Source organism: Hemicordylus capensis, chromosome 3 (genome assembly GCF_027244095.1).
Source record: "Hemicordylus capensis ecotype Gifberg chromosome 3, rHemCap1.1.pri, whole genome shotgun sequence".
NCBI classification, from domain to species: Eukaryota; Metazoa; Chordata; class Lepidosauria; order Squamata; family Cordylidae; genus Hemicordylus; species Hemicordylus capensis.
In genome coordinates, this window is record NC_069659.1 from 324,924,304 (window position 1) to 324,948,656 (window position 24,353).

Here is a 24,353-nt window from a genome sequence, read left to right on the forward strand (position 1 = left end):
CACTATCAGAATAGTGAGTTTCTTGTATATTGTGATTTTATAATACCTAAATTAGCTGTACTAGACTCCTGGAAATAGACTCCTGGTTTGCAAAGGAAGCAATGCAGATTATTCCTCTATCCCTATTCCAAGCACAGCTTCTGCAAGTAGGGAGCATTTCTTATTACTGGAGTTCCACTTAGAAAACCAGAAAGCAAGGCCAGTTTTGGAAGAGTTATCCCGGCCACATCCCTTATTTTCCCTGATGCAGTAGCTTCCATGATGAATGAGAAAGTGGGGACAAATAGGTGAGGGAGGCTGGAGAAAGGACTGGAACTCTCCTTCTCCATTCTCTGGCTTGTGAAACTTGACAGGCCTCTAGCTAATTCGATATCAACATTAGTTATTCCTGTGTCTACACTTTAGCATCATTTTTTATCACAAGTCTCATGTTTTGCTTTTTCTGTTCCAGACCATATGTATCAGAAATATTTTGTTTCTCTCATTATCAAGGACTTAGCCTGCTTGGATAAGTGTAACCAGTTTAGTTTAGCTTAACAATGAATGTTTACGTAACAGTTGCAGCATTTTCTGTCAAGATGATCTGGACCAAAAAGAGCAAAGAATTATTATTTAAAATTTTCTCAAAGCCTTATGGTGGCATGATGAAGATGCCAACACTTCAGCAGAGTAATGTTATATTGTGCTAACACAGCAACATATTGTTTTCCATATTGATAGCAAGCTGGTGAGTACACATACTAGTAGAAAACATATTAAAGTCCAGTATGGCGAACCTTCAGGATTGCCATACGATCTAACTCAGTTCAGCAAAGAAGGCCTATTTGGAACAACCCAAGTTAGAATAAATCCCTCACCACTTTTCACTATCTTACAAGTGAGGTGTTCTCAAACTTGTACCCCCAGACATTGCTGGACCAGTGTTCCCTCTAACACGAATTCCCAGATGTTGTTGACTACAACTCCCATAATCCCCAGTGAAAAGCCATTGCAGCTAGAAATGCTGGGAGTTGTAGTGAACATCTGGAAATCCCTGTTAGAAAGAACACTGTGCTGGACTACATCTCCCATCATTCCTGATACAAGTGTCTAATGTTCAACTTTAAACTTGCAAAACAGATATAAGGCACTCCCAACAATATCCAAACACATTATGTCCACTTCAACAAAATGATACCTGAAAGTGTGACAATTCCCTTGGGCTGAGGCTGGAAGCGTAAATACTTGTTACAAAAGGAAGCCGATTCAAGAGCCAGGAACAAGACATTTCCTAGGAAGTAGCCAGCTGTTTGGCCCACAGAGTTACAAGTGGAAGCATATCCCACATTCTCCCGGGACAGCATAGTCAATGCCCAGCCATCTACAGCTACATCCTGAGTGGCTGCCAGGAACTCAAACAAGAAGAAAGTCACAGTAAGGGCCAGCACATCTGGGCTTTTGCCTTCCTCTTCCCCAAGCAAAGAGTCCACCTGCACAGACAGGTACATCATAAAAAGGCCTAAGGTGTACTGAGTGGGCACAAGCCAAGACTTGCGGCGTCCAAAGCTCTTGAAATACACCGCATCCACCATAGGGGCCCAAAGCAGTTTGAGGCTGAAGGGCCAGAACACAAAGCTGAAAAAAGCCTGGTCTGTGTAGCTCACATTCTTGCTTTGCAAGATGAGTGGGATGCTGCCTGCAAGCCCCAGAGGAATACCCTGCAGCACATAGAGGAAGAGGAGCAGCAAGATATTGCCCAGCTCTGCTCGATAACCTTGGGGAGACCCAGCAGATTTTGAACGTGGCACTTGAAGCAGAGCCTCTCTATCATCGCCCCCAACAACCTCTGAATGGCCATCCTCATAGAGGTCCAAGGGTGGAGGGTCAGTCTTCATGGCATCCAGAGAGTTCTGGTAGCTGCCAGGCCGGCGCTGCCGGCTGCTGTCCTTGCAGGTGATAGTTGGGGACATTTCACACACAAAGTCTGCCGCTGCCGTCCTGGGATGGTGAAGAGAGCTGTTCCCCGCAGCAGCTCCTTTACAGCAGCGCAGGCGTTCCCCGGCAACACAGAGAGGCCACAGGAGGCGTCTGGCTCTGTCCAAGGCAGATCACCTGGAGAAAGGGAAGGCTTGTCAATTCAGCTCCTAGATCTAGCCCAGCCAGCTCTTTGATCACTAGCCCCTATGGCTGAGTCCAAGTCAGCGAGGCGACCTCAGCCCTGGAACTTCAAAGAAAATGCAGAGAGGCGAAAGGAGAATCAAGGTGCCAACTCTCTCCACTCCTTAGTCACTTTTGCCAAACCGAAAGTTCGCCCCACCAGTTCTTCGACGCGAAACAAAGCATGCTGGAAAGCCGAGTCGGCTTCTTCCTCGTCGCTGTGTCACTGACACACACTTTCCCTCGGCCCGGCGGCTGGTTCTCCAAATCAATCGCAGATTTTTAATTATTTTCTGCTCCTCGCCCGGTTCGGTACAGCCGTAAAAGCTTCCCGCCCGGAAACACGAGCTGGCTCAAAAGGTCCGCCGAGGCGGCCCAAACTCCAGGCAGCCGTGGTTCTATCCTACTGGGCAAGACGAAGCCTACGTCACAAAGAAACAGCCGTGTCGGAGAAAGGCAGCCGGCTGGGGGAGGAACCAAAAGGAGGATCTGCTAGACTCTAGAGCGGCTCTGTTGGGCAAAGGAATTCTAGCAGCGCTTCCGACTCCCCGTGAAGCGTGTGAGAAAACCAATACACGGAAACAGAGAGTACCATGGAGATGTTGTGGTAGAGCGGCCGCTTGTTATAAATCAGCACAGTTTCCTGACATTGCGTGGTGCCGGTGCCTGGAAAAAGCCGTAGTCTTCCATTAGGAGGAGAAAAAAAATCCAAAAGGCATAGCAGGCTAATACTTTTATTAAAACCAACTAAACTATCCCAAAGTAAGCAGCAAACTTTCGAGATCTCCAACACTCTCCTTCAGGCTACGAGAACAGCAGCTGCTGCTCAGAGTGTCGAAAGATTGCCAGTATCCCACGAACCGTCCTCTAGCAAGAGAAATCCAGCAGCCGAAAGACAAAAGAAGAAAAACTACTACACACAATACTCCAGTCCAATTTTCACTGAAACGACTTTCTCCGATTTGTTTCTCGTTCCTACAAGTTTCCTTCAGTCTGATATTTTACAAGTTTACTCAGAAACAAATCGATTTGAATTCAGTGGGGCTTACTGCTAACTGGGGAAAGAGGCATCTTTTAACGTGGTGATTCTCTTTATTTAGCAGGGGGAGATTAACTGGCCCTATTCACCCCCAGCACAGTACTTCCAGTGACTGTTGCTGGTGTTCTTTTTAGATCGTGATCTCTTTGGCCACAGAGAGACATCTTGTTTGTTTGTTATTATTTCTCTATGTAAACCGCTTTGGAAACTTTTGTTGGAAACTGGTATAGAAATATTTTTTGTTCTTACTGCTAAGTAAGTGTGCATAAGACTACAACCTTTTTGCTGTTTTCCTGGAAATTCCAGGCAGGTGACTAGAACAACTAGTTTGAGGGAGCAAAAACATCATTAGTGGAGCGAAGATCCACTAAACATCATTAGTGGAGTGAAGATTTTGCTGTATGATAAATACTTGTAAAGGTAAAGGGTGCCATGATGTCGATGTTGATTCCTGGTGACGACAGAGCCCTGTGGTTGTCTTTTGTAGAATACAGGAGGGATTTATTATTTATTCATTCATTCATTCGATTTTTATACCACCCTTCCGAGCTGGCTCAGGGCGGTTTACAATTAAAAAACAGAAATCATTAAAAACAATTAAAACAGAAATACAAATATAGACACCAATCTAAAAACATCTTAAAAAACAATTAAACCATTAAAACCCTGAAAACCAGGTTAACATTAAAACTAATTAAAAACCCTGAAAGGCCAGGCCAAACAGATGGGTTTTAAGGGCTCTCTTGAAAGTCAGTGAAGAATTAAGATTACGAATTTCTGCTGGGAGTGCATTCCACAGCCCAGGAGCAGCTACAGAGAAGGCCCGCCTCTGAGTCGCCAAACGAACTGGTGGTAACTGGAGACGGACCTCCCCAGATGACCTTAACGTGTGGTGGGGATCATGTAAAAGAAGACGCTCTCTAAGATACTGTTACCTGGGAGGCCCAGTTACCACAAACCAAAACAAACAAGGATGATTAAAGGAAGCAATAATCACCATTTATTACAGCTAGTCAGAGAGACGCACGCAGCTGCCTGGGTCACAAGTTTTTATACTTTGGCATAACTACATAGCTGGGCATCAACATTCAGCCCCAAAGAACCAATTAGTTCATTGGTTAACATCATTGTCCATCATATTACAAATATTATAATCATTGCTAGTTAGACAAGCATTCCCTAGTACAAAGAAACATTTCTACTGCATATTGATAAGCGAAACTGTCTTCTTCAGATGGCCTTGAAGTGTTCTGGCTCTTGCTTTCAGGAGATACAAGGAGAAGGGGGGCTCTTCCCCCTCTAGCTTGTCAGCAAATTTATGGCTTTACAGCTCGCAATTTGGCAAGGCAACTTGCAGACTCTATTAACCATTTCTTGACCAGTGCAAAGACACTTTCCCATTCCATGAGAACAAAGTGATTACAAAGCAGCTTTCAGAAAAGGCATTTTCCCCTCATTCCACAATATGGCAGTGGGTTTACCACTGCCATCTCCCACGCAGTATGAGATGATGCCTTTCAGCACCTTCCTATATCACTTCTGCCTGATATAGGTGTTTCCTATAGTCTGGGAAAACACCTATGTTTCCCATAGTCTGGGAAACATACCAGTGGGGATTTGAACCGGCAATCTCTTGCTTGCTAGTCATGTCATTTCCCTGCTGTGCTACTAGGTGGCTCTAAATATTTGTAGGGGTGAGGTAAGCTGGTCTTGTGGTAGCAAGCATGACTTGTCCCCTTAGCTAAGCAGAGTCCACCCTGGCTGCATATGAAAGGAGACTAGAAGTGTGAGCACTGTCAGATATTCCCCTTAGGGGATGGAGCCGCTCTGGGAAGAGCATAAGGTTTCCAAGTTCCCTCCCTGGCTTCTCCAAGATAGGGCTGAGAGAGATTCCTGCCTTCAACCTTGGAGAAGCCGCTGCCAGTCTGTGAAGACAATACTGAATTAGATAGACCAATGGTCTGACTCAGTATAGGGCAGCTTCCTATGTAATTAATGCTGTTAGTTTGTTTATTTTAATGAAGTTTGCCTGACATTTTCAAACTAATTCAGAATATGGGCCAGATTCCTCTTAGAAAATACTGCCTTTTTGGATTGGACCAGACCTTCCAGTCTGCTTTACATGGTAGTTTTCTCTTGTCCAAAACCATGTAGAAGGAAATACTGGGTTGGGGAGAGAGAAGTCAATACCAGGCCAGCTGAAATCTTCATGGGAGATCACTCTTCACACATGGTCTCAGTCCAGTTCCTGGTCGGGAAGGAAGCCTGTCTCCTGGGATGCTGGAGTACTCTTCTACCTACCTGGCTTCAATGGCTTTTGCTGCTTGTTAGGGGTGTGCACGGAACTGCAAACTGGGGTGGGGGGTACCCTTAAGAGGAGCGGGAGGGTTTACTTACCCCTCCTGCCTCTTTCCCGCTCTGGTGACGTCTCTGTGACGTGTGTACGCACGCGCAAAGGACTGCTGGGAGTTTTTTCAAGCAACTTCGGGGAAGGGGCGGCAGGGAGGTGTCCTGCCACCCCAATTACTCTTAGGATTACGGCGCCAGAGCGGGAAAGCGGTGGGAGGGTAAGTAAACCCTCCAGCCGCTCTTAAAGGTACCCCCCCACCTGAACCGGACCGCCCAGGTCCGGACTGGTCTGGAGGCTTTTTCAATGGCCTCTGGACCGGTCCGGGCCCATCCCTACTGCTTGTTCTGGAAGAGTGGAGTGAATTAATGGAGTTCTTTGAACAATGGAGGCCTTTTAAACAAATTAATTCAAGCTATTAAGACCATAATTAGAACAGCAGGTGGGGGCTGTGGCCAGAAGTGCTTTTGCCCAACTTCATCTGGTTGGCCAATTACGCCCTTACCTTGATTGGCAGTCTTTATTTATTTATTTATTAGATTTATATACCGCCCTTCCAAAATGGCTCAGGGCGGTTCACAACATGATAAAACCAATTAAAACAAATTAACAATTAAAATCAAACTATTAAAACACAATAAAACCAATAAAACAGCTAAAAGCCCTGAAAATCAGGGCAACAGTTTAAAACAATTAATCATTTAAAACTCTAGAAGGCCAGGCCAAATAAGTACATTTTAAGGGCTCTCTTGAAGGACAACAATGATCTCAAATTATGAATTTCTGCGGGGAGTGCATTCCATAGCCCAGGAGCAGCTACAGAGAAGGCCCGCCTCTGCGTTGCCACCAGACGAACTGGTGGCAACTGGAGATGGATCTCCTCAGATGACCTTAACGAAATATACCTGTTTCTGAACCAGGCTTTTTAGGGATGGAGGCTAAAGAACTGAGTCAGCTAGAAGTGACGAGACATGATGTTCTAAACTGTCTGGAAAAACTGAAAACTAACAAATCACCAGGACCAGATGGCTTCCATCTAAGAGTCCTCAAAGAACTCAAATGTGAAATTGCCAACCTCCTTGCTAAAATATATAACTTATCCCTGCAATCGGGCTCTGTACCAGAGGACTGGAGAGTAGCAAATGTAACACCAATTTTCAAAAAGGAATCCAGGGGCAATCTGGGAAATTACAGGCCGGTTAGCTTAACATCTGTTCCAGGCAAATTGATGGAAAGCATCCTCAAGGATAAAATTGTAAAGCACCTAGAAGAACAGGCCCTGCTGGGAGTGAACCATCATGGCTTCCGCAAAGGTAAATCTTGCCTCACCAACCTTTTGGACTTCTTTGAGAGTGTCGACGAGTGTGTGGATCAAGGTGATCCAGTTGACATAGTCTACCTGGACTTCCAAAAAGCTTTTGACAAAGTTCCTCATCAAAGACTCCTGAGGAAACTTAGTGGTCATGGGATAAGGGGACAAGTACATGTGTGGATTGCTAACTTGTTGAAGGACAGGAAACAGAGGGTAGATATAAATGGAGAATTTTCACAATGGAGGGAAGTAAGAAGTGGGGTCCCCCAGGAATCTGTACTGGGACCGATGCTTTTTAATTTATTCATGAATGCTGTGATGCTTTTAATGGGTTCTTTGCGGACAAAATCTCCTGTATTCGGGCCAACTTGGATTCCACTGTTTCTTCAGAGTCTATTAAGGTGGTGTCCAGCAATTCCTCTTGCAGTATTAGATTGAATCAGTTTCAAACTGTGATGTCTGATGATGGGGACAAGCTGCTTGGGGCAGTGCGGCCTACCACTTGTTCTCTGGATCCTTGCCCAAGTTGACTGCTTTTATCTAGCAGGGAGATTGTTAGGGATGGCTTAGTTAATATCATTAACTCATTGCTGAGGGAGGGTAGAATTCCTCCTTGTTTGAAGGAGGCAATTATTAGACCACTTCTTAAGAAGCCTTCCCTAGATCCCACATTGATGGACATTCATAGGCCAATCTCCCATGGTTGGGTAAGGTGATTGAGAGAGTGGTGGCTAACCAGCTCCAGGCGGTTTTGGAGGAAACCGATTATCTAGACCCATTTCAAACTGGCTTTAGAGCAGGCTATGGGGTTGAGTCTGCCTTGGTTGGCCTGATGGATGATCTTTAGCGGGGAATTGACAGAGGGAGTGTGACTCTGTTGGTTCTTTTGGATCTCTCGGCGGCATTCAATAACATCGACCATGGTATCCTTCTGAATCGCCTGGGGGAATTGGAGATAGGAGGCACAGCTTTGCAGTGGTTTGCTTTGCACCCTTTCTTTGCACCTATCTCTCAGGCAGATTCCAGATGGTGGAGCTTGGTGACAGTTCTTCTTTTAAACAGGAGCTATTATATGGAGTCCTTCAGGGCTCCATTTTGTCACCAATGCTTTTTAATATTTACATGAAACTACTGGGTGAGGTCATCAAACCGCCTTGGGGTTTTCTTTTAATGAAAGGCGGTATAGAAATGTAAAAATAAAAATAAAAATAAATCAGGAGATTTGGTGCAGGGTGTTGTCAGTATGCTGATGACACCCAAATCTATTTCTCCTTATCATCTTCATCTTCATCATCAGGAAATGGCATTCACTCCCTAAATGCCTGCCTACAGGCAGTAATGGGCTGGATGAGGGATAACAAATTGAAGCTGAATCCAAGCAAGACGGAGGTGCTCATTGTGGGGGATCAGAATTTAAGGGATGAGTTAGATCTGGATGGGATTACACTCCCCCAGAAGGAACAGGTACGCAGCTTGGGAGTGCTCTTGGATCCAGACCTCACCATGGTATCTCAGGTGGAGGCTATGGCCCGGAGTGCTTTCTATCAGCTTCAGCTGATTTGACAGCTGCATCTATTCCTTGAAAAGAATGATCTCAAAACAGTGGTGTATCAGCTGGTAACCTCCCAGCTTGACTATTGCAATGTGCTCTATGTGGGGCTGCCTTTGTACGTAGTTCAGAAACTTCAGTTAGTTCAAAATGCGGTAGCCAGATTGGTCTCTGTGGTAACCCGGAGAGACCATATTATGCCTGTCTTAAAAAAGCTGCACTGGCTGCCAATATGTTTCCGGGCAAAATACAAAGTGCTGGTTATTAACTTTAAAGCTCTGAACGGCTTTGGTCCGGGTTACCTTAGAGAGTGCCTTCTTTGGTATGATCTCCATCGCTCGTTGAGGTCATCTGGAGAGGTCCGTCTCGAGTTACCACCGGTACTTCTGGTGGCGACTCGTAACTGGGCCTTTTCTGCAGCTGCTCCTGGTCTATGGAATGTACTCCCAGCAGATATCTGCAGTTTAGGCTCGCTGTCGGCCTTTAAGAGAGCCCTAAAAACCTATTTATTTGGCCTGGCCTTCCAAGGCTTGTAAAGTGTTGTTGTTTTAAAATGTATTTTAATTGGTTTTAAATAGTTTTAATCATTTTTGAATTGTTTTTATATTGTTTTTAGCATTGTTTTAATTGTGAGTTTTATGTTTTTTAAAAAGTTGTTGTACACCGCCCAGAGCCTCTGGATGGAGCGGTTTATAAACAAACAAACAAACAAACAAACATATCTAGAAGCAGGGGTAAGCAGTGAGGTGGCCAAATTTGCAGATGATACCAATCTCTTTTGGGTAGTGAAATCCACAACAGATTGTGAGGAGCTCCAAAAGGATCTCTCCAAACTGGAGGAGTGGGCGACAAAGTGGCAAATGCAGTTCAGTGTTGGCAAGTGTAAGGTGATGAACATTGGGATGAAAAATTCCAAGTATATGCTGATGGGATCTGAGCTGTTGGTGACTGACCAGGAGAGGGATCTTGGGGTCATGGTGGACAGCTCGTTAAAAGTGTTGACTCAATGTGTGGCAGCTGTGAAAAAGGCCAATTCCATGCTAGGGATCATTAGGAAGGGGATTGAAAATAAAATGGCTAATATTATAATGCCCTTATACAAAACTATGGTGCGGCCACACCTGGAGTACTGCGTACAATTATGGTCACCACATCTAAAAAAGGACATGGTAGAACTGGAAAAGGTGCAGGAGAGGGCAACCAAGATGATCAGGGGCCTAGAGCATCTTCCTTATGAGGCAAGACTACAACACCTGAGGCTTTTTAGTTTAGAAAAAGGACTGTGTGGAGACATGATAGAGGTCTATAAAATAATGCATGGTGTGGAGAAAGTGGATAGAGAGAAATTCTTCTCCCTCTCATATAACACTAGAACCAGGGTTCATCCCATGAAATTGATTGCCGGGAAATCTAGGACCAACAAACAGAAGTACTTTTTTTAACACAATGCATAATCAGCGTGTGGAATTCTGTGCCACAAGATGTGGTGACAGCCAACAACCTGGATGGCTTTAAGAAGGGTTTGGATAACTTCATGGAGGAGAGGTGTATCATCGGCTACTAGTCGGAGGGCTACAGGCCACCTCCAGCCTCAAAGGCAGGATGCCTCTGAGTACCAGTTGCAGGGGAGTAATAGCAGGAGAGAGGGCATGCCCTCAACTCCTTTCTGTGGTTTCCAGTGGCATCTGGTGAGCCAGTGTGCGAAACAGGATGCTGGACTAGATGGGCCTTGGGCCTAATCCAGCAGGGCTGTTCTTATGTTCTTATGTCCCTCTGTTTTGTTAAAAAGTACTTTTAAAGCTTTTTAAAGATGGACTGTGATTTTAATCTAGTTTCAATCCTGGCTGATATTCTACTTGTCTTATCCTGCTCTTTTATTTGTTTTAGGATGATTCATTGTATTTTATTGTCTTTTATTCTTTTATCATGAATTTTATATTTATTATAAGTCACCTCAAGTAGCAGTGTGCTGGGGGTGCAGGATATAAATATCTTAAATAAATATTTTGAGGGGAGCCTCTGCTATAGGGGTGTGCACAAATCGATATCTGCTATTCAATTTGAGGTTGAGTTGAATCACAGACCCCCCCCCCCATTGATTCATCGAAAGCTGCTGGCTTGGCCGCTGCCTATACTAATCACCTAGATTCATCCTGGATCAATTCTGGTGAATTTGAGGCCCATTTTGCTGGGAAAATGGCACATATTTCCAGGGAGAGCTGGTCTACCAATTGGGTTGAGTTGGGAGACCAACCCTCTGCTCCAGACCTGGTGTGTCAGAGAGCTTGGTGCCTTGGAGATCTGGTCTCCCTGGGTAGACGAGCTCTCCGAGGTGGGCTGGAGCACTAAGTTGAGAGAGGAGGGTTGGTCTACCTGCCAAACACAATTGGTACACATGGGGTCCTTCAGAGCCTATTACGCCACAGCCCTTCTCTTATTTTTTTAAATATGATTAACTCCCATATATGTGCAAATAGGTTTTGCTTAAACCCTGTGGTTGTATCTTTGCTTGTTAGCCTACAGAACTTAAAAACAGATAAGGTGAAAGCCCAAAAGTTCCCACTTGTTCCATGATCCGGATAAAAACCACTATACATAGCAATAATGTGTATGTCCAACCCAGCTATCAACTCTGATTATAGGCTTATCTAATAATTTAAATTAAGAACAATATCAGGCATTTACTATTGACTCTACAATGGATCTAGTCCTTGATTTTACCAAAGATCCAGCCAAAAGATATGATTTGACCAGGGGCATAGCAAGGTTCGAGTGGGCCCAGAGACAAGATTTTTAAATGCCCCCCCCCCCCCCCCGCTGCTCTGGTAGCTCCAGGTTTTAACACTCACATCAGTTTTGGAGGATGAATACAACTGAAGGAAGCCTGGGCGGGTGTGTGGCTGGGGGAGTCAGTCATGTGACTTGCCTCTGGGGGGGGCCAAGGCAGTGGGCCCCCAGAAAACTGTCTCCCCTTGCCCTATTATAGTTACGCGCCTGGATTTGACAAAGAAAGCTATCCTAATATAAACTGAGTAGAAGTGGTGTAATTTCTCAAGTGGTAGTGGTAAAGAAAGCCATATGATAATGTGCACATTTTATTTAATTTATTTATTTATTTATTATTAAAACTTTTATACCGCCTTTCCAAAAGGCTCAGGGCGGTTTACATTAAAACACCATTAAAATCAATTAATAATTAAACAAAAATTATAAGCATAAAACAATGATTAACAATTAAAAACATCATAAAACAACAATTAAATAATCAGAACAATTTAAAAACAAGTTTTTAAAAGCTGAGAAAACCTGGTTGAAGAGATGTGTTTTCAGGTGTTTTCTGAAAATTGCCAGAGATGGGGAGGATCGTATCTCAGCAGGGAGCGCATTCCACAATCTCGGGGCAGCAGCCGAGAAGGCCCGTCTCTGTGTAGCCACCAAACGAGTTGGTGGCAACTGGAGACGGACCTCCTCAAGTGACCTCAGCAGCCGGTGGGGCTCATAGCGAAGAAGACGCTCTCTTAAATACCCAGGGCCTAAGCCGTTTAGGGCTTTATAAGTTATGACTAGCACTTTGTATTTTGCCCGGAAACCTATTGGCAGCCAGTGTAACTCAATCAACAAAGGAGTAATGTGGTCTCTCCGAGATGACCCAGAGACCAACCTGGCTGCTGCATTCTGAACCAACTGAAGTTTCCGGACTATGTACAAAGGCAGCCCCACTTAGAGCGCATTACAGAAGTCCAGTCTGGAGGTTACCAACAAATGTACCACTGTTTTGAGGTCATTGGTCTCGAGAAACGGGCGCAGCTGGCGTATCAGCCGGAGCTAATAGAAATCGCTCCTGGCCACCGCCTCAACCTGAGAAACCAAGGAGAGATGTTGATCCAGAAGTACTCCCAGACTGCGAACCTGTTACTTTTGGGGAAGCGTGACCCCGTCTAGAACAGGCAGATCAAAAACGTCTCTAGAGTTCCAACCCCGCACAATAAGTACCTCCATCTTGTCTGGATTCAGCTTCAGTTTATTCTCCATCATCCAGCCCATTACTGCTTCCAGGCAGGCATTTAGGGAGGATATGCCAACTCCTGAAGAAGTTGACATGGAGAAGTAGATCTGGCTGTCATCAGCATACTGGTAATACCCAGCTCCAAATCCCCTGATGATCTCTCCCAGCAGTTTCATGTAGATGTTAAAAAGCATTGGAGAGAGTATGGAGCCTTGAGGAACACCATACTTAAGCTCAGATTTTGAAGAGCAACAATCTCCAATCGACACCATCTGGAACCTGTCCGAAAGGTAGGAGCGGAACCACTGTAAAACAGTGCCTCCCACCCCCAACCCCCTCAGACGTTCCAGAAGGATACTATGGTCGATAGTATCGAAAGCCGCCGAGAGATCCAAGAGGACCAACAGAGTCACACTTCCTCTGTCCATTGCCAATTGGAGATCATCCCTCAGGCCGACCAAGGCAGTCTCCACCCCATAGCCCGCCCCAAAACCAGTTTGAAATGGGTCTAGATAATCAGTTTCCTCCAAGACGGCCTGGAGCTGAGAGGCCACCACCCTCTCAATTACCTTGCCCAGCCATGGGAGATTGGAAACAGGCCTATAATTGCTCAACTCTGAGGGATCTAATGCAGGCTTCTTTAGAAGAGGTCTAATAATTGCCTTCTTAAGACAAGGAGGCATCCTGCCCTCCTTCAGAGAAGCATTTATGATTTTTACCAGGCCACCTACAACAGCCTCCCTGCTAGATAGAACAAGCCATGTTGGACAAGGATCAAGAGGACAAGTGGTAGGCCTCACCGTTCCAAGCAACTTGTCCACATCATCAGGAGTCACAAACTGAAATTGATGCATTTCATTTTTGTGAGATTTAGAGTATGTGTGTGAATCAGTGAATCTTGTTGCATTTGCTAGATGCTCCCAGAATACTTGTGCTGTTTCTGTGTACAGAAGATGCTACCATAAAGGAAAGGATCCGCTACAAGTTTTAGTAACTGAGGAAATATTTGCGTCATTGCTTTGCAGGTCCCTGTCCAAATTTTCCCTGAAGATAGCTCTGTAAACTGAATAAAGAAAACTTTATTTATTAATCATCAATATGAGTCCGTCAGTTATAAAAATTGAATTATTAAGTCCACATGTGTGTAAAAAGAAAGTAGGAAGCAAGAAACATACTTTCTCTTTGATTTTAGATGATATGTTAGTAGACAACATCTTAGAGAAGGCATTTGCCCTGTGTGAGAAAGAAGGGGAATTCATCTTTAAGATGGGGCTTGACACCTGCAATTTTTATTATGTTTAGTATATTAAAAGTAACACATTGGTTTCAAGAGGAACTACAGTCCAATTAAGACTTGTTAGCCAATTAAAAGTTTTAAACTAACATTGCCACCCTGCTTACATGGAATTAAAAAGTTAGTTTTTCTTAATGTAACTTTGATTCATTCACATCTCAAAGATAATGTGAACTTGATTATAAAAGTATTTTCATCTCTTAAAAATTGAGCAACTAGCAACCTCTAGTGAGTAGAATATAGAACTGCATTTTTTAAAAAAATATCTTTTGCTTAAAATAAGATCATACAAATGTTGAGACCCTGTCCTACAAAAGTGTAAGTAGGACAGTTACGTATCAGCATCGACAGATGTGATCTTGATCTCTTTTCTACTTTAAAAAAGCACTTCTGGAGGGGGAGGAGAGCACCAAAAACAGTCATGCTCTTTTGCAAGAGCACTTGCACCTTTGGAAGCATGGGAACTAGCACTGGAGCTAGTGCTATAGGCACATTGCTGTTACAAGCATGCACACAGCATTATTTGACATGTCAGCATATATCCCCCCACCCACCCCCACCCCCACACACACAAACTGCTGGGTATGACAACGTTCAAGTGGGCATTTATTTATTTATTTATTTATTGTGTAGGCACTCCCTGACTTATGAATGACCCATACTTATAAACAAAGCTTCATAACATATTAAATTAATGAAGTCCCCAACCTTACAAATGCCAGCTGCCTTATACTGAGTCAGACCATAGGTCCATCTAGCTCAGTAATGTCTACACAGACTGGCAGTGGCTTCTTCAAGGTTGCAGGCAGGAGTCTCTCTCAGCCCTATTTTGGAGATGCCAGGGAGGGAACTTGGAACCTCAGATGCTCTTGATCCCCTGAGGGGAATATCTGACAGTGCTCACACTTCTAGTCTCCCATTCGTATGTAACCAGGTCGGACCCCGCTTAGCTATGGGGACAAGTCATGCTTGCTACCACAAGACCAGCTCTCCTCTCCAAAACTTGTATATATCCATGGAGGAAAAACATATGGGTGCCGAAATGTTTTTCCTCCTAGGACAAATCACCGTTCTGTTGGGTGATTTTAATCGAATAATTGGATGTGGGGAAAGTGTTAAACCCTCCTCCGTGTGCTACAGTACGAATCTGGAAAACTTCCCATCCATCGCAGTTTTTTCCTCCCCGTCCCTAATGATCAAAAACATGGAAATGCCGTGATGAATTTCTCATCTGGTCTAGTTTGAAGAATTAGGGGTGTGCCTTTCGTTTCAGATACAAAATGTTTTGTGCCCCAAACAGGCCATTTTGGCTGTTTTGTAGCCGAAACAAAACATCCAATGTTCAAAACAGAAAATTTTGTAGCTGAAACAAAACGTTCCTGTTCCGGATACAAAACGTGTTGTTGTTTTGGCTGTTTCAGAACTCCATTTTGCAATCGTGAAAAGTCTTTCTCCTTCAGTCTCCATTTTGAGTTTTGACATCTGTTTGAATTTCCGGCCCTTCCAGCCTGCAGATTGGCCAGCCAAAACATGGGCTGATCCGCTGGCAATTGCCTCCTTATTCCTTTTAAGGAAATTTAAGGGTAAAATTTACTCTCATTCGCCAGTGGGGCAGTGTGCATTTACCCTCATTGGCCAGTGGGGCAGTGTGCACACTGCATTGTTGTTGTTTCACACTGTTGTGTGTAGATCAATTGCATTTCTCAGTGGGATGTGGATGTGCATGACCTTTGGAAATCTGCCTGGTTCTTTGCAAAGCTCTGCTGTTGATGATGTGTGATGTTGATATTATTTGGGGCAGAAAGGGGGCTTTGGGGGCAGAAGAGTGGGTCTGGTTGTAGTGCCCCAATGGGTGCCTGCTGCCACCCAGATTCCAAAGGAATTGGGAAAAGGGCTGACTTTAAAATAATTTCTGAAGTTTACATGTCTTTGGGGCACATTTGGGGCAGAAAGGGGGTCAAAGGGGCAAAACAGTGGGTTGAGTGGTAGTGCCCTAAGGGGTGCCTGCCACAACCCAGATTCGAAAGGAAAAGGGCAAAGGGCTGATTTCTTAGGAATTGTTGAAGTTTACACATCTTTAAGGTTTTTCCCCATAGGGAATAATGGAGGTTTCAGCAGACCCATAACTCCACCTGGGGGCCCTGGGCCGGGAGTGAGTGGTGGTGTAGTGTATATAGGGTGCCAACCACCCCCATAGGTTACTAACCCATGGGGAGCTGGGTTCTGTTGTTTCTGAGGTGTTCTGAGTATAGTTCTGAGTGTTGCTAACCCCTGGGGTACTGGGCAGGGGCATAACTATAATAGGGCAAGGGGAGACAGTTGTTTGGGGGACCACTGCCTTGGGGGTCCCCCAGAGGCAAGTCATATGACTGACTCCCCCAGGTCCCACACCCACCCGGGCTTCCTTCAGTTGTATTCATCCTCCGAAATTGATGTGAGTGTTAAGACCTGGAGCTACCAGAACAGCATGTCTTTCTCTAGTACCATTAAATGACTTGCATCGTCCACAATTTACAAAACCTTTAAAAAGTAATTTAGGATGATGTTCTATTATGGCACATAGGTTCTATCTGTCTATCTATCTATCTATCTATCTATCTATCTATCTATCTATCTATCACTATGCTTTTTGTTACTACTATTCAGACTTAAGATTTCTTTACTTCATGAGCTGAGCTTCAATGGGGAGCGGGGGTTGGCATTTTAAAATCCTGTCTCTGGGCCCACTCCAACCTTGCTACGCCCCTGGTACTGGGTTCTGTTATTTCTGTGATTTTTTGAGTGCAGATTCTCTGGTAGTATATGAGATTTTCAACGACAAACCATGAATCCACTGTCATATGCTACCAGATAATCTACACTCAAAACATCTCAAAAATAACAGAACCCAGTACCCCATGGGTTAGCAACCCATGGGGGTGGTTGGCACCCTATGTGCACTACACTACCACTCTCTCCCGGCCACCCCAGTGCCTCCCAGGTGGAGTTATGGGGCTGCTGAAACCTCCATCATTCCCTATGGTTAAGAACTTTAAAGATGCGTAAACTCCATTAAATCTTTAAAAATCAGCCCTCTGCCCAATTCCTTTGAAATAATTCTGGCAGCTTCCTTGCCCACACTGGGCACCCAACCTACTCTGCCTGGGCCCACCCCTTTCCCCCCCGACGTGAAGCTATACTTTTGCTGAAACCTCCATTATTCCCTATGGAAAAAATCTTAAACTTCAAAAATTCACCAAAAATCAGCCCTTTGCCCAATTCCTCTGAAATGTGGGTGGTAGCTTCCACCCATTGGGCACTACCACGTTTACCCACTAATTTTGCCCCGGGGCTGTTTTTTTAAATCCAAAATGTTTCGGATTTGGATTTTGAAATTTCGAACAAAGCACAAAATGGGGGTGTTTCAGATTCGGGCCAAAAACAAAACAAAATGCACAACCCTAGTTTGAATGTCAGGGAGAGAGGGGAAAGTAGCCAGAGCCTATCTTTCAGCCTGGTGGAACCAACATTCATTCATCCCTGTGGAGGAAAGCTGGTCATGTGGAGGTGAGCACAAGCTGTCCCCTTTACTAAGCAAGGTCTGCTTTGGTTTGCATTTGAATGGGAGACTACATGTGAACGCTCTAAGGTATTAGGGGATGGGACCATAGCTCAGTGGGAAAGCATCTGAGGTTCTAGGTTCTTTCCCTGGCATCTCCAGGTAGGGCTGGGAGAGACTCCTGCCAGTAAATCTGGAGAGCTCCTGCCAGTCAGTGTAGACCAGACCTGCACAATATAAGGCCCAGAGGCCAGACATGGCCCACAGGGACATTTTATAGGAATATCCTGCAGCAACATGGCAGCAGGAAAACTGCCTTACAGTGCCATCCTATGTATGCTTACTTGGAAATATGTCCCACAGTGTACCCAGTGAAGCTTAACATTAACATTAAACATGCCTAGGATTTCAGCTTGAAAGCAACCACAATTTAGGGAGAGGAGAGGACTTGGCATTTCTTTGGGGCTGCCATATACTCCAGGTGCCCCACTGACTCAGCAGGGACAGGGCCTATTTTCTGGCCAGTATCCTTGGTTAAAAACTGTAGGTCCCTTGAAGGAGGAGGGGGGATGGACAAGTAACTAACAACTGCTTTTATTAATATTTTAAATAATTTTGATATAATAATTAATGTGCTGAAAATTGACCTTAGCCCCCACATACCAAGTAATGGTTGGTTCTCGCCCACCGCAGCATTTGAGTTGTGTGTCCTTGGTGTAGACAGTACTGAGCTAGATAGGGTTATGAAGTTCCTATGTTCACAGAACTGTCTCCCATAGTTGCTATTCCACCTTGTCATTGTGAATATAAGAGCTGGTACCTTAAAGAAATATTTTCCATTTCCCTTCCATCCCTTTTTCTTTTTGTATCATGTTTATTGAATATAGTGCTGCCCTGAATTGTTGTCATGTTCACTTTTTGATGAGGAAAGCTACTGTCTCAAAAAAGGAGGCAGGCAGGTCTTACCTGCCTCTCCCTCAATCCTCCATCGCCCCAGGCCACCCCATCGCGGTGCTCTTCTAAGCACAACTGCCCCGTGAAAGTGGCAGCCCATGCCACCGGCTCCTTGAAAGTGCCATGCTGCTCCCCGCATCACTCATGTGGCGTTGGCATGCAAATGGCATCGATGCATGCGCCAACGCCATTTGTGAGGCCGGCCCCGCAAATAGCATCTTCAGCGCACACATCAACGCCATTTGTGTGACAATGCCACACGAGAAATGCTGGGACGAGCATCCCATCACTGCAGCGTGGTGCTTTAAAGGAGTCGGTGGCACGGGCTGCCACTTTGACGGGGTAGTTTTGCTGAGAAGAGCGCCGCGATGGGGTGGCACGGGGCGATGGAGGATTGAGGGAGAGGCAGGTAAGACCTGGCCGCCTCCTTTTATAGGCACCCCTCCCCCACCCCGGGATGTTGCCGAAGTATTTCGTGCACATCCCTAAAAAACAAACAAACCCTAGCTTCCAATTTTATTGATTGGTTGATTGTTCCATTTCTATATCACTTTTCATTAAAATAATCCCAAAGTGGTTTACAATAGAATTAAAACAATGCACAATTAAAATACAAATTAAACAGGCAAATATTAAATATAAAAATAATATATCTCTATTTAAAAGTTTAAAAATCTATATAAAACTGAAACACACGAAACACAAAGCGGCAGTAGTAAAAACTGTACTCCAGTATAAAAAGCCTGGGTGAAGCTCCACGTTTTTACTTGTTCTCTACGAACTGGGATGGAGGCGGAGGATGGATATCAGCCAGGAGAGCATTCCAAAGCCCGGAGGCAATGACTGAGAAGGCCCTGTCCCATGCGATCGATAGCTGAACCTCTCTCACCTCATATGGAAGCATAAACCCTTGGGAGCAGGTGCTCCTTCAGATATCCAGGGCCCAAACTGTTAAGGGCTTTAAAGGTCAAAAACAGCACCTTAAATTGGAGCTGAAAACAAATCGGTACCCAGTGTAGCTCTTTCAGAATGGGTGTAATATGATCCCATCAGGCAACTCTGGATAAATTGTAGATTCCCGGGTAGCAAATGAGAGTGGATTCATGGTTTGTCATTGAAAATCTCATATGCTGTCAGAACACCTCAGAAACAACAAAACCCAGTACCCCATGGGTTAGCAACCCATGGAGGTGGTTGGCACCCTCTGTGCACTACACCACCACTTGCTCTGGGCCACCCTAGCACCCCCCAAGTGCAGTTATGGGGCTGCTGAGACCTCCATTATTTCCTATGGAGAAAAACCTTAAAGACGTGTGAACTTCTACAAATCACAAAAAATCAGCCCTTTGCCCAATTCCTTTGAAATAATTCTGGTAGCTTCCTTGCCCCCATTGGGCACTACCACTCACCACACTCTGCTCTGGGCCACCCCTTTCCCCCCGATGTGAAGTGATACATTTGCTGAAACCTCCACTATTCCCTATGGGAAAACCTTAAAGAGGCATAAACTTCAACAAATAACAAAAAATCAGCCCTTTGCCCAGTTCCTTTGAAATAATTCTGGTAGCTTCCTTGCCCCCATTGGGCACTACCACCCACCACACTCTGCTCTACCCCTTTCCCCCTGACATGAAGTGATACATTTGCTGGAATCCCCATTATTCCCTTTGGGAGGAATAAAATATGAAAAAAATTTCAAAAATCCACAAATAATTGCAAGAGTCTCCAATTGCTTTGCCATTCAGTGCCCCTAGGTACTACACATAGGGAATAATGGGCAATAATAATACAAATTTCAAAAATTCATTAAAAATCGTAGGAGTGTCCGATTGTTTTGGAGTATTAGTGGTAGTTGGCATCCATGGGTGCCTACCACCCAACCCAGTTTTGGAAGCTTGAACAAGCTTGAACTGGTTCAAAATGAACGAGGCTCAGTTCGGTTCGAATTCAAACCAGCAGGTCGAACCCAGTGCCTGATTAATTTTGAATTCGAACCATTGAACCAAACCAGTTCAAATTTGAACCAGTTTGCACATCCCTAACCCCTGGCCACGACCTCCACCAGAACATCCAAAAGAAGAGCAGTACTCCCAAGCTGCACACTTGCTCTTTCAAGGGGAGTACAACCCCATCCAGAGCCAGTCAAATCCCTTCATCCCGATTGGCACCTCCATTTGGATTCAATCTCAGCTTACTAGCCCACATCGAGCCCATCACAACCTCCAAGCCCCAATTCAGGTCATCTACTGCCTCCCTAGGATCAGTTGATAAGGAGAGCTAGAGCTGAGTGTCACCTGCATATTGCTGACAACACAGTCCAAGTCCCTAGATGACCTCACCCAGTGGTTTCATGTAGATGTTGAACAGCATGGGGGACAAAACCGAACACTGCAGGACCCCACAAACCATTGGTAAAGGAGCCAAGCAGTAGTCCCCCAGCACCACCTTCTGGATCCTCCCCCCAAAGCCACTCCAAAGCAGTATCTCTAATCCCCATACTCTAAAGCAGGCATCCCCAAACTGCAGCCCTCCAGATGTTGCTGAACTACAACTTCCAGCATACCCAGCCACAAAAAATTGTGTCTAGGGATGCTGGGAGTTGTAGTTCAGCAACATCTGGAGGGCCGCAGTTTGGGGATGCCTGCTCTAGAGTAAACCCAGAAGGATACCATGGCTGTGTTAGAGGTTGTTGACTTTTACCCACAATAGGTAAAACAGCAGAGCACTAAGGAATGAGCACACACTCCAATTACAGAGTAGGTAGAAGAGGATGGTTTGGATATTGCAGCTGTTTAGAGAAAACACAGGGAGATCCTTGTATGACTAAACACTAAATATTTATTGGTTAAATACACTTAGACAGGAAAGACCTATCTCTAATCTAAAGGACTATATAGTGGATAGGTAAGGAGAGAGAGAGATGTTTCCATCTGCTCTCTAGGAGGAAAGGAAGGATTGTGACTCAGCACAGGAAGTGCTGCAGAGTCAGTTCAGGGGTCATAGAGTAGGGACAGATAGGGAGACCCTGACTCACTGTCTCTACTCCCAATGCCCCTCGTGGTCATTAGGACAGTTGGTGCAAAAGGTCGATGCACTGGAAGTTCATCTCCAACAGGCTGATGGTATTGAACACCACTGAGAGGTCCAGCAGAACCAACAGGGAGGGACACACTTCCCTTGTCATAGGTTATTCACTAGAGCAACCAAGGCAGTTTCAGTCCCATATCCAGGATGGAAGCCAGATTGAAAGGGATCTGAATAATCCGTATCATCCAAGACTCTCTGCAGCTGAGACGCCACCACACACTCTATCACCTTGCCCAAAAAGGAGAGGTGAGAAACAGGTCTGTAAAAGTTCAGGCTAAATTACACACATATGTGAATTTTTCACAGCTCTTTACAGGCATTGTTTCCCAAACTTGTTGCTTGGAGCCATTAAAAAAAACCCAAAACTTGTCATGACACTGTCACCACACTTTTCAAAAACTGATGTGCACAAATGCCTCGGTTCTTCTTTTTTTTTTTTTAATGGCACAATTAAATCACTTTTTTAAAGAGTCTGTTGCTGGATATTAACATATATAAATACTTAGATCCTTTTTAAAAATTGGAAATTCTCCCCACGTGGTGAACATTTGTTGGATATGATGAGCAGTACTTTCCAAGGACATGATAATGTTTACCAAATCTGCCCTCCTGGTTTGGGTCAGTTGCATATGGAGGGGACTTGCATCTCTTTGTACAGCACTTAAGAAGTACTATAAGTGCATGATAAATGACAGACAATTCTGGGATATATAAGATCTTAGGACAGTAAAATAAATGAGTACCTCTTAAACAAGAATTACGTTGTTAAGTGGCGCAGAGGGGAAATACTCAAGTAACAAGCAAGCAGAAGGTTGTTGGTTCAAATCCCCACTGACATGTTTCCCAGACTATGGGAAACACCTATATTGGGCAACAGAGATATAGGAAGATGCTGAAAGGCATCATCTCATACTGTGTAGGAGATGGCAATGGTAAACCCCTCCTGTATTCTACCAAAGAAAGACCACAGGGCTCTGTGGGCGCCAGGAGTTGAAATCGACTTGATGGCACACTTTACCTTTATGTTGTTTTAGGAAGGAGATTGGATTCACATGAAATTTAGGAACAGGCTGTATTTTGGAAGGGGATGGGAAAGAGGCAGTACTCCATTTTGGCTCTTCCCCAACCCAGCTTCTAGATTTTTGAATGGGAACACATTGCTCCCTCACCTGCACAGCCCTGGAACTGCAATGCATGTCCTACCACCAAAATAACATAAAAAGGTGGCTTGGGTCATTTTGAAGTGAGAAAGAACCCTGGGAACAGAGCCTGAGAAAGGAAATGTTGTAACGTGGCCATTACCTCTCTAGGGATACCTATTTTGTAAAAAAGAAACGTATGAAGTAGCCCTCAGAAAGTGAATGAAGTCTTGCATAGTCTCTTGCAAATGAAATGAAGATTGATTGTAGCGTACTAAAGTCATAAACAGCTTTATTTTTTTTTAAGTAGGCAATTGTTTCAATTATCCTGGATAACAGCATCTAATTTATCTTTCTGCATTTGTTTTGACTGGGTGTTCAATTTCATTGCTTCTAAGGCTCTTCTGCTCAAATAACATACACAATATATCTTTTTCTTTTAACTTGAGTATAAAGCAGTTGTCAGTTTCATTGTTCTCTTTTCATTTTTCTTTTGCTAATCTCTCTATTTTCATTCTCTTTATAGTTTATAGCATGGGAAAACTTTGACAAGCGGCTTATATCACTATGTGGCACAGCTGTCCTTCACATGAAATGCAATATATTTCTGCATATATGACAGTAATTCAACAGACCTCCCTATCCAAGGAAAAGAAGAAATATTCCACAAGGGGTGAGTCCCTTTCTTAGAAAATGCAAGAAGATATGTCCTCTAAAAAGACTTCATTGGAAGGGCATTCAACTTGGATATGAGCCCCAGACCAGAACTAAACACTACAGGGGATACAATGTCATGGCCTCGCCTGTTGCCACCCTATCTCCTTCTGTAGCGACTCAGAATCAGAGATTGAGAAGGTGGAACTGGTGTCAGCGGTCCCCATCCTGGATCCGACTAACATAACGGAGAGTAGGGAGGCCACTGAGCTGAGGAAGCCCTGGGACAGGAAACCCTTGAGGAAGCCCATTCAGGGTCAGAGGCCCCTGAGGCGGCACTTGTGGAACCCAAACCTGCCACAGAGCCAGCCTCACCTCCATCAGCACACCATATCGAGAACCTATCCCAGATACTTCTTAAGAGTAAGGTTGCCAACGAATCTGGATGTGTTGAATCAAAAGAGAAGATTTTGAAGTTCCTTGTGAAGAGGATTTATTCCATGTCTTCAAAAGTTTTTTCCAACATGGTTCTGGAAGCACAGTTAAATTAAGATATGGTTGATGTTCATGGGAGACAATATGAACATATACATGGACACTTGATGAAGCGGTTTGAAACAGCTTATCACTGGGTTGCTGTCGTTTTGGCACATATTATGGGCTATATAGTTTTCTTTTGCTTGGATGTTGTTCAGTGTATCTGATGTTGTTCATATTTTTACTTTGTATGATCAATTACTATTACTATTTCTATATGATTCTATGATTTATAATACAGTCAAGGTTAATATATTTCATTTCTTATGTGTTTTTTGCATTTAGTGTATCATTGGATCTGTTGGGTTGTGATTTTAACACGTAAAATGCTGTCAGGAAGCGGTTCATCTGCCTCATCCTTATCATATGGTGAATCAGTAATGGAGTGGACAGCAGACTTGCTAACCTTAGCAAAGTGTCCCCTTTTTTGCAGCTGTTGCAAGAGACCTTCTGTGCAGAACAGTGAATAAGATTGGCTTTGTGGGCAGAGTCTTCACATTGGTAGCTCTTCCACTTTTGGGGACAGTGCCATATGAGAAGATAGAGATTGGAAGGACGTAGACTGAACAGTCTGGATTTCAGGAAGTTGGTTTTGGGGTACCAAAAAGAGTACAATGAAGAGCATTTTCCACCCTCCTAGCCAGCTCTATAATTTTAACCAAGATAAGTTTCCACTCCAGTAGCAGTTTTTCACACAGTTTAGAGCAGTTTGTTTTCATGACAGTGTAAATTTCATGAAAATTTCATCAGTAAAGTTGGCA

General features: G+C 44.3%; 1 protein-coding gene and 1 long non-coding RNA gene across 2 annotated transcripts in view; one reads left to right on the forward strand and one right to left on the reverse strand.

Moving 5' to 3' along the window:
* SLC33A1 (solute carrier family 33 member 1) overlaps window positions 1-2,715 on the reverse strand; it is a 28,827-nt gene extending 26,112 nt beyond the window's left edge. Inside the window, exon 1 of the mRNA XM_053305609.1 lies at window positions 1,178-2,715. Within this exon, the coding sequence (XP_053161584.1) occupies window positions 1,178-1,949 (772 nt within the window). The 5' untranslated portion in view covers window positions 1,950-2,715. The remainder of the gene's footprint in view (window positions 1-1,177) is intronic.
* Window positions 2,557-23,861, forward strand: LOC128349404 (uncharacterized). The gene is made up of 2 exons (XR_008318806.1): window positions 2,557-2,898; window positions 22,928-23,861. It is a non-coding gene; the product is annotated as an uncharacterized LOC128349404 (long non-coding RNA).
* Window positions 23,862-24,353: the final 492 nt, after the last annotated feature.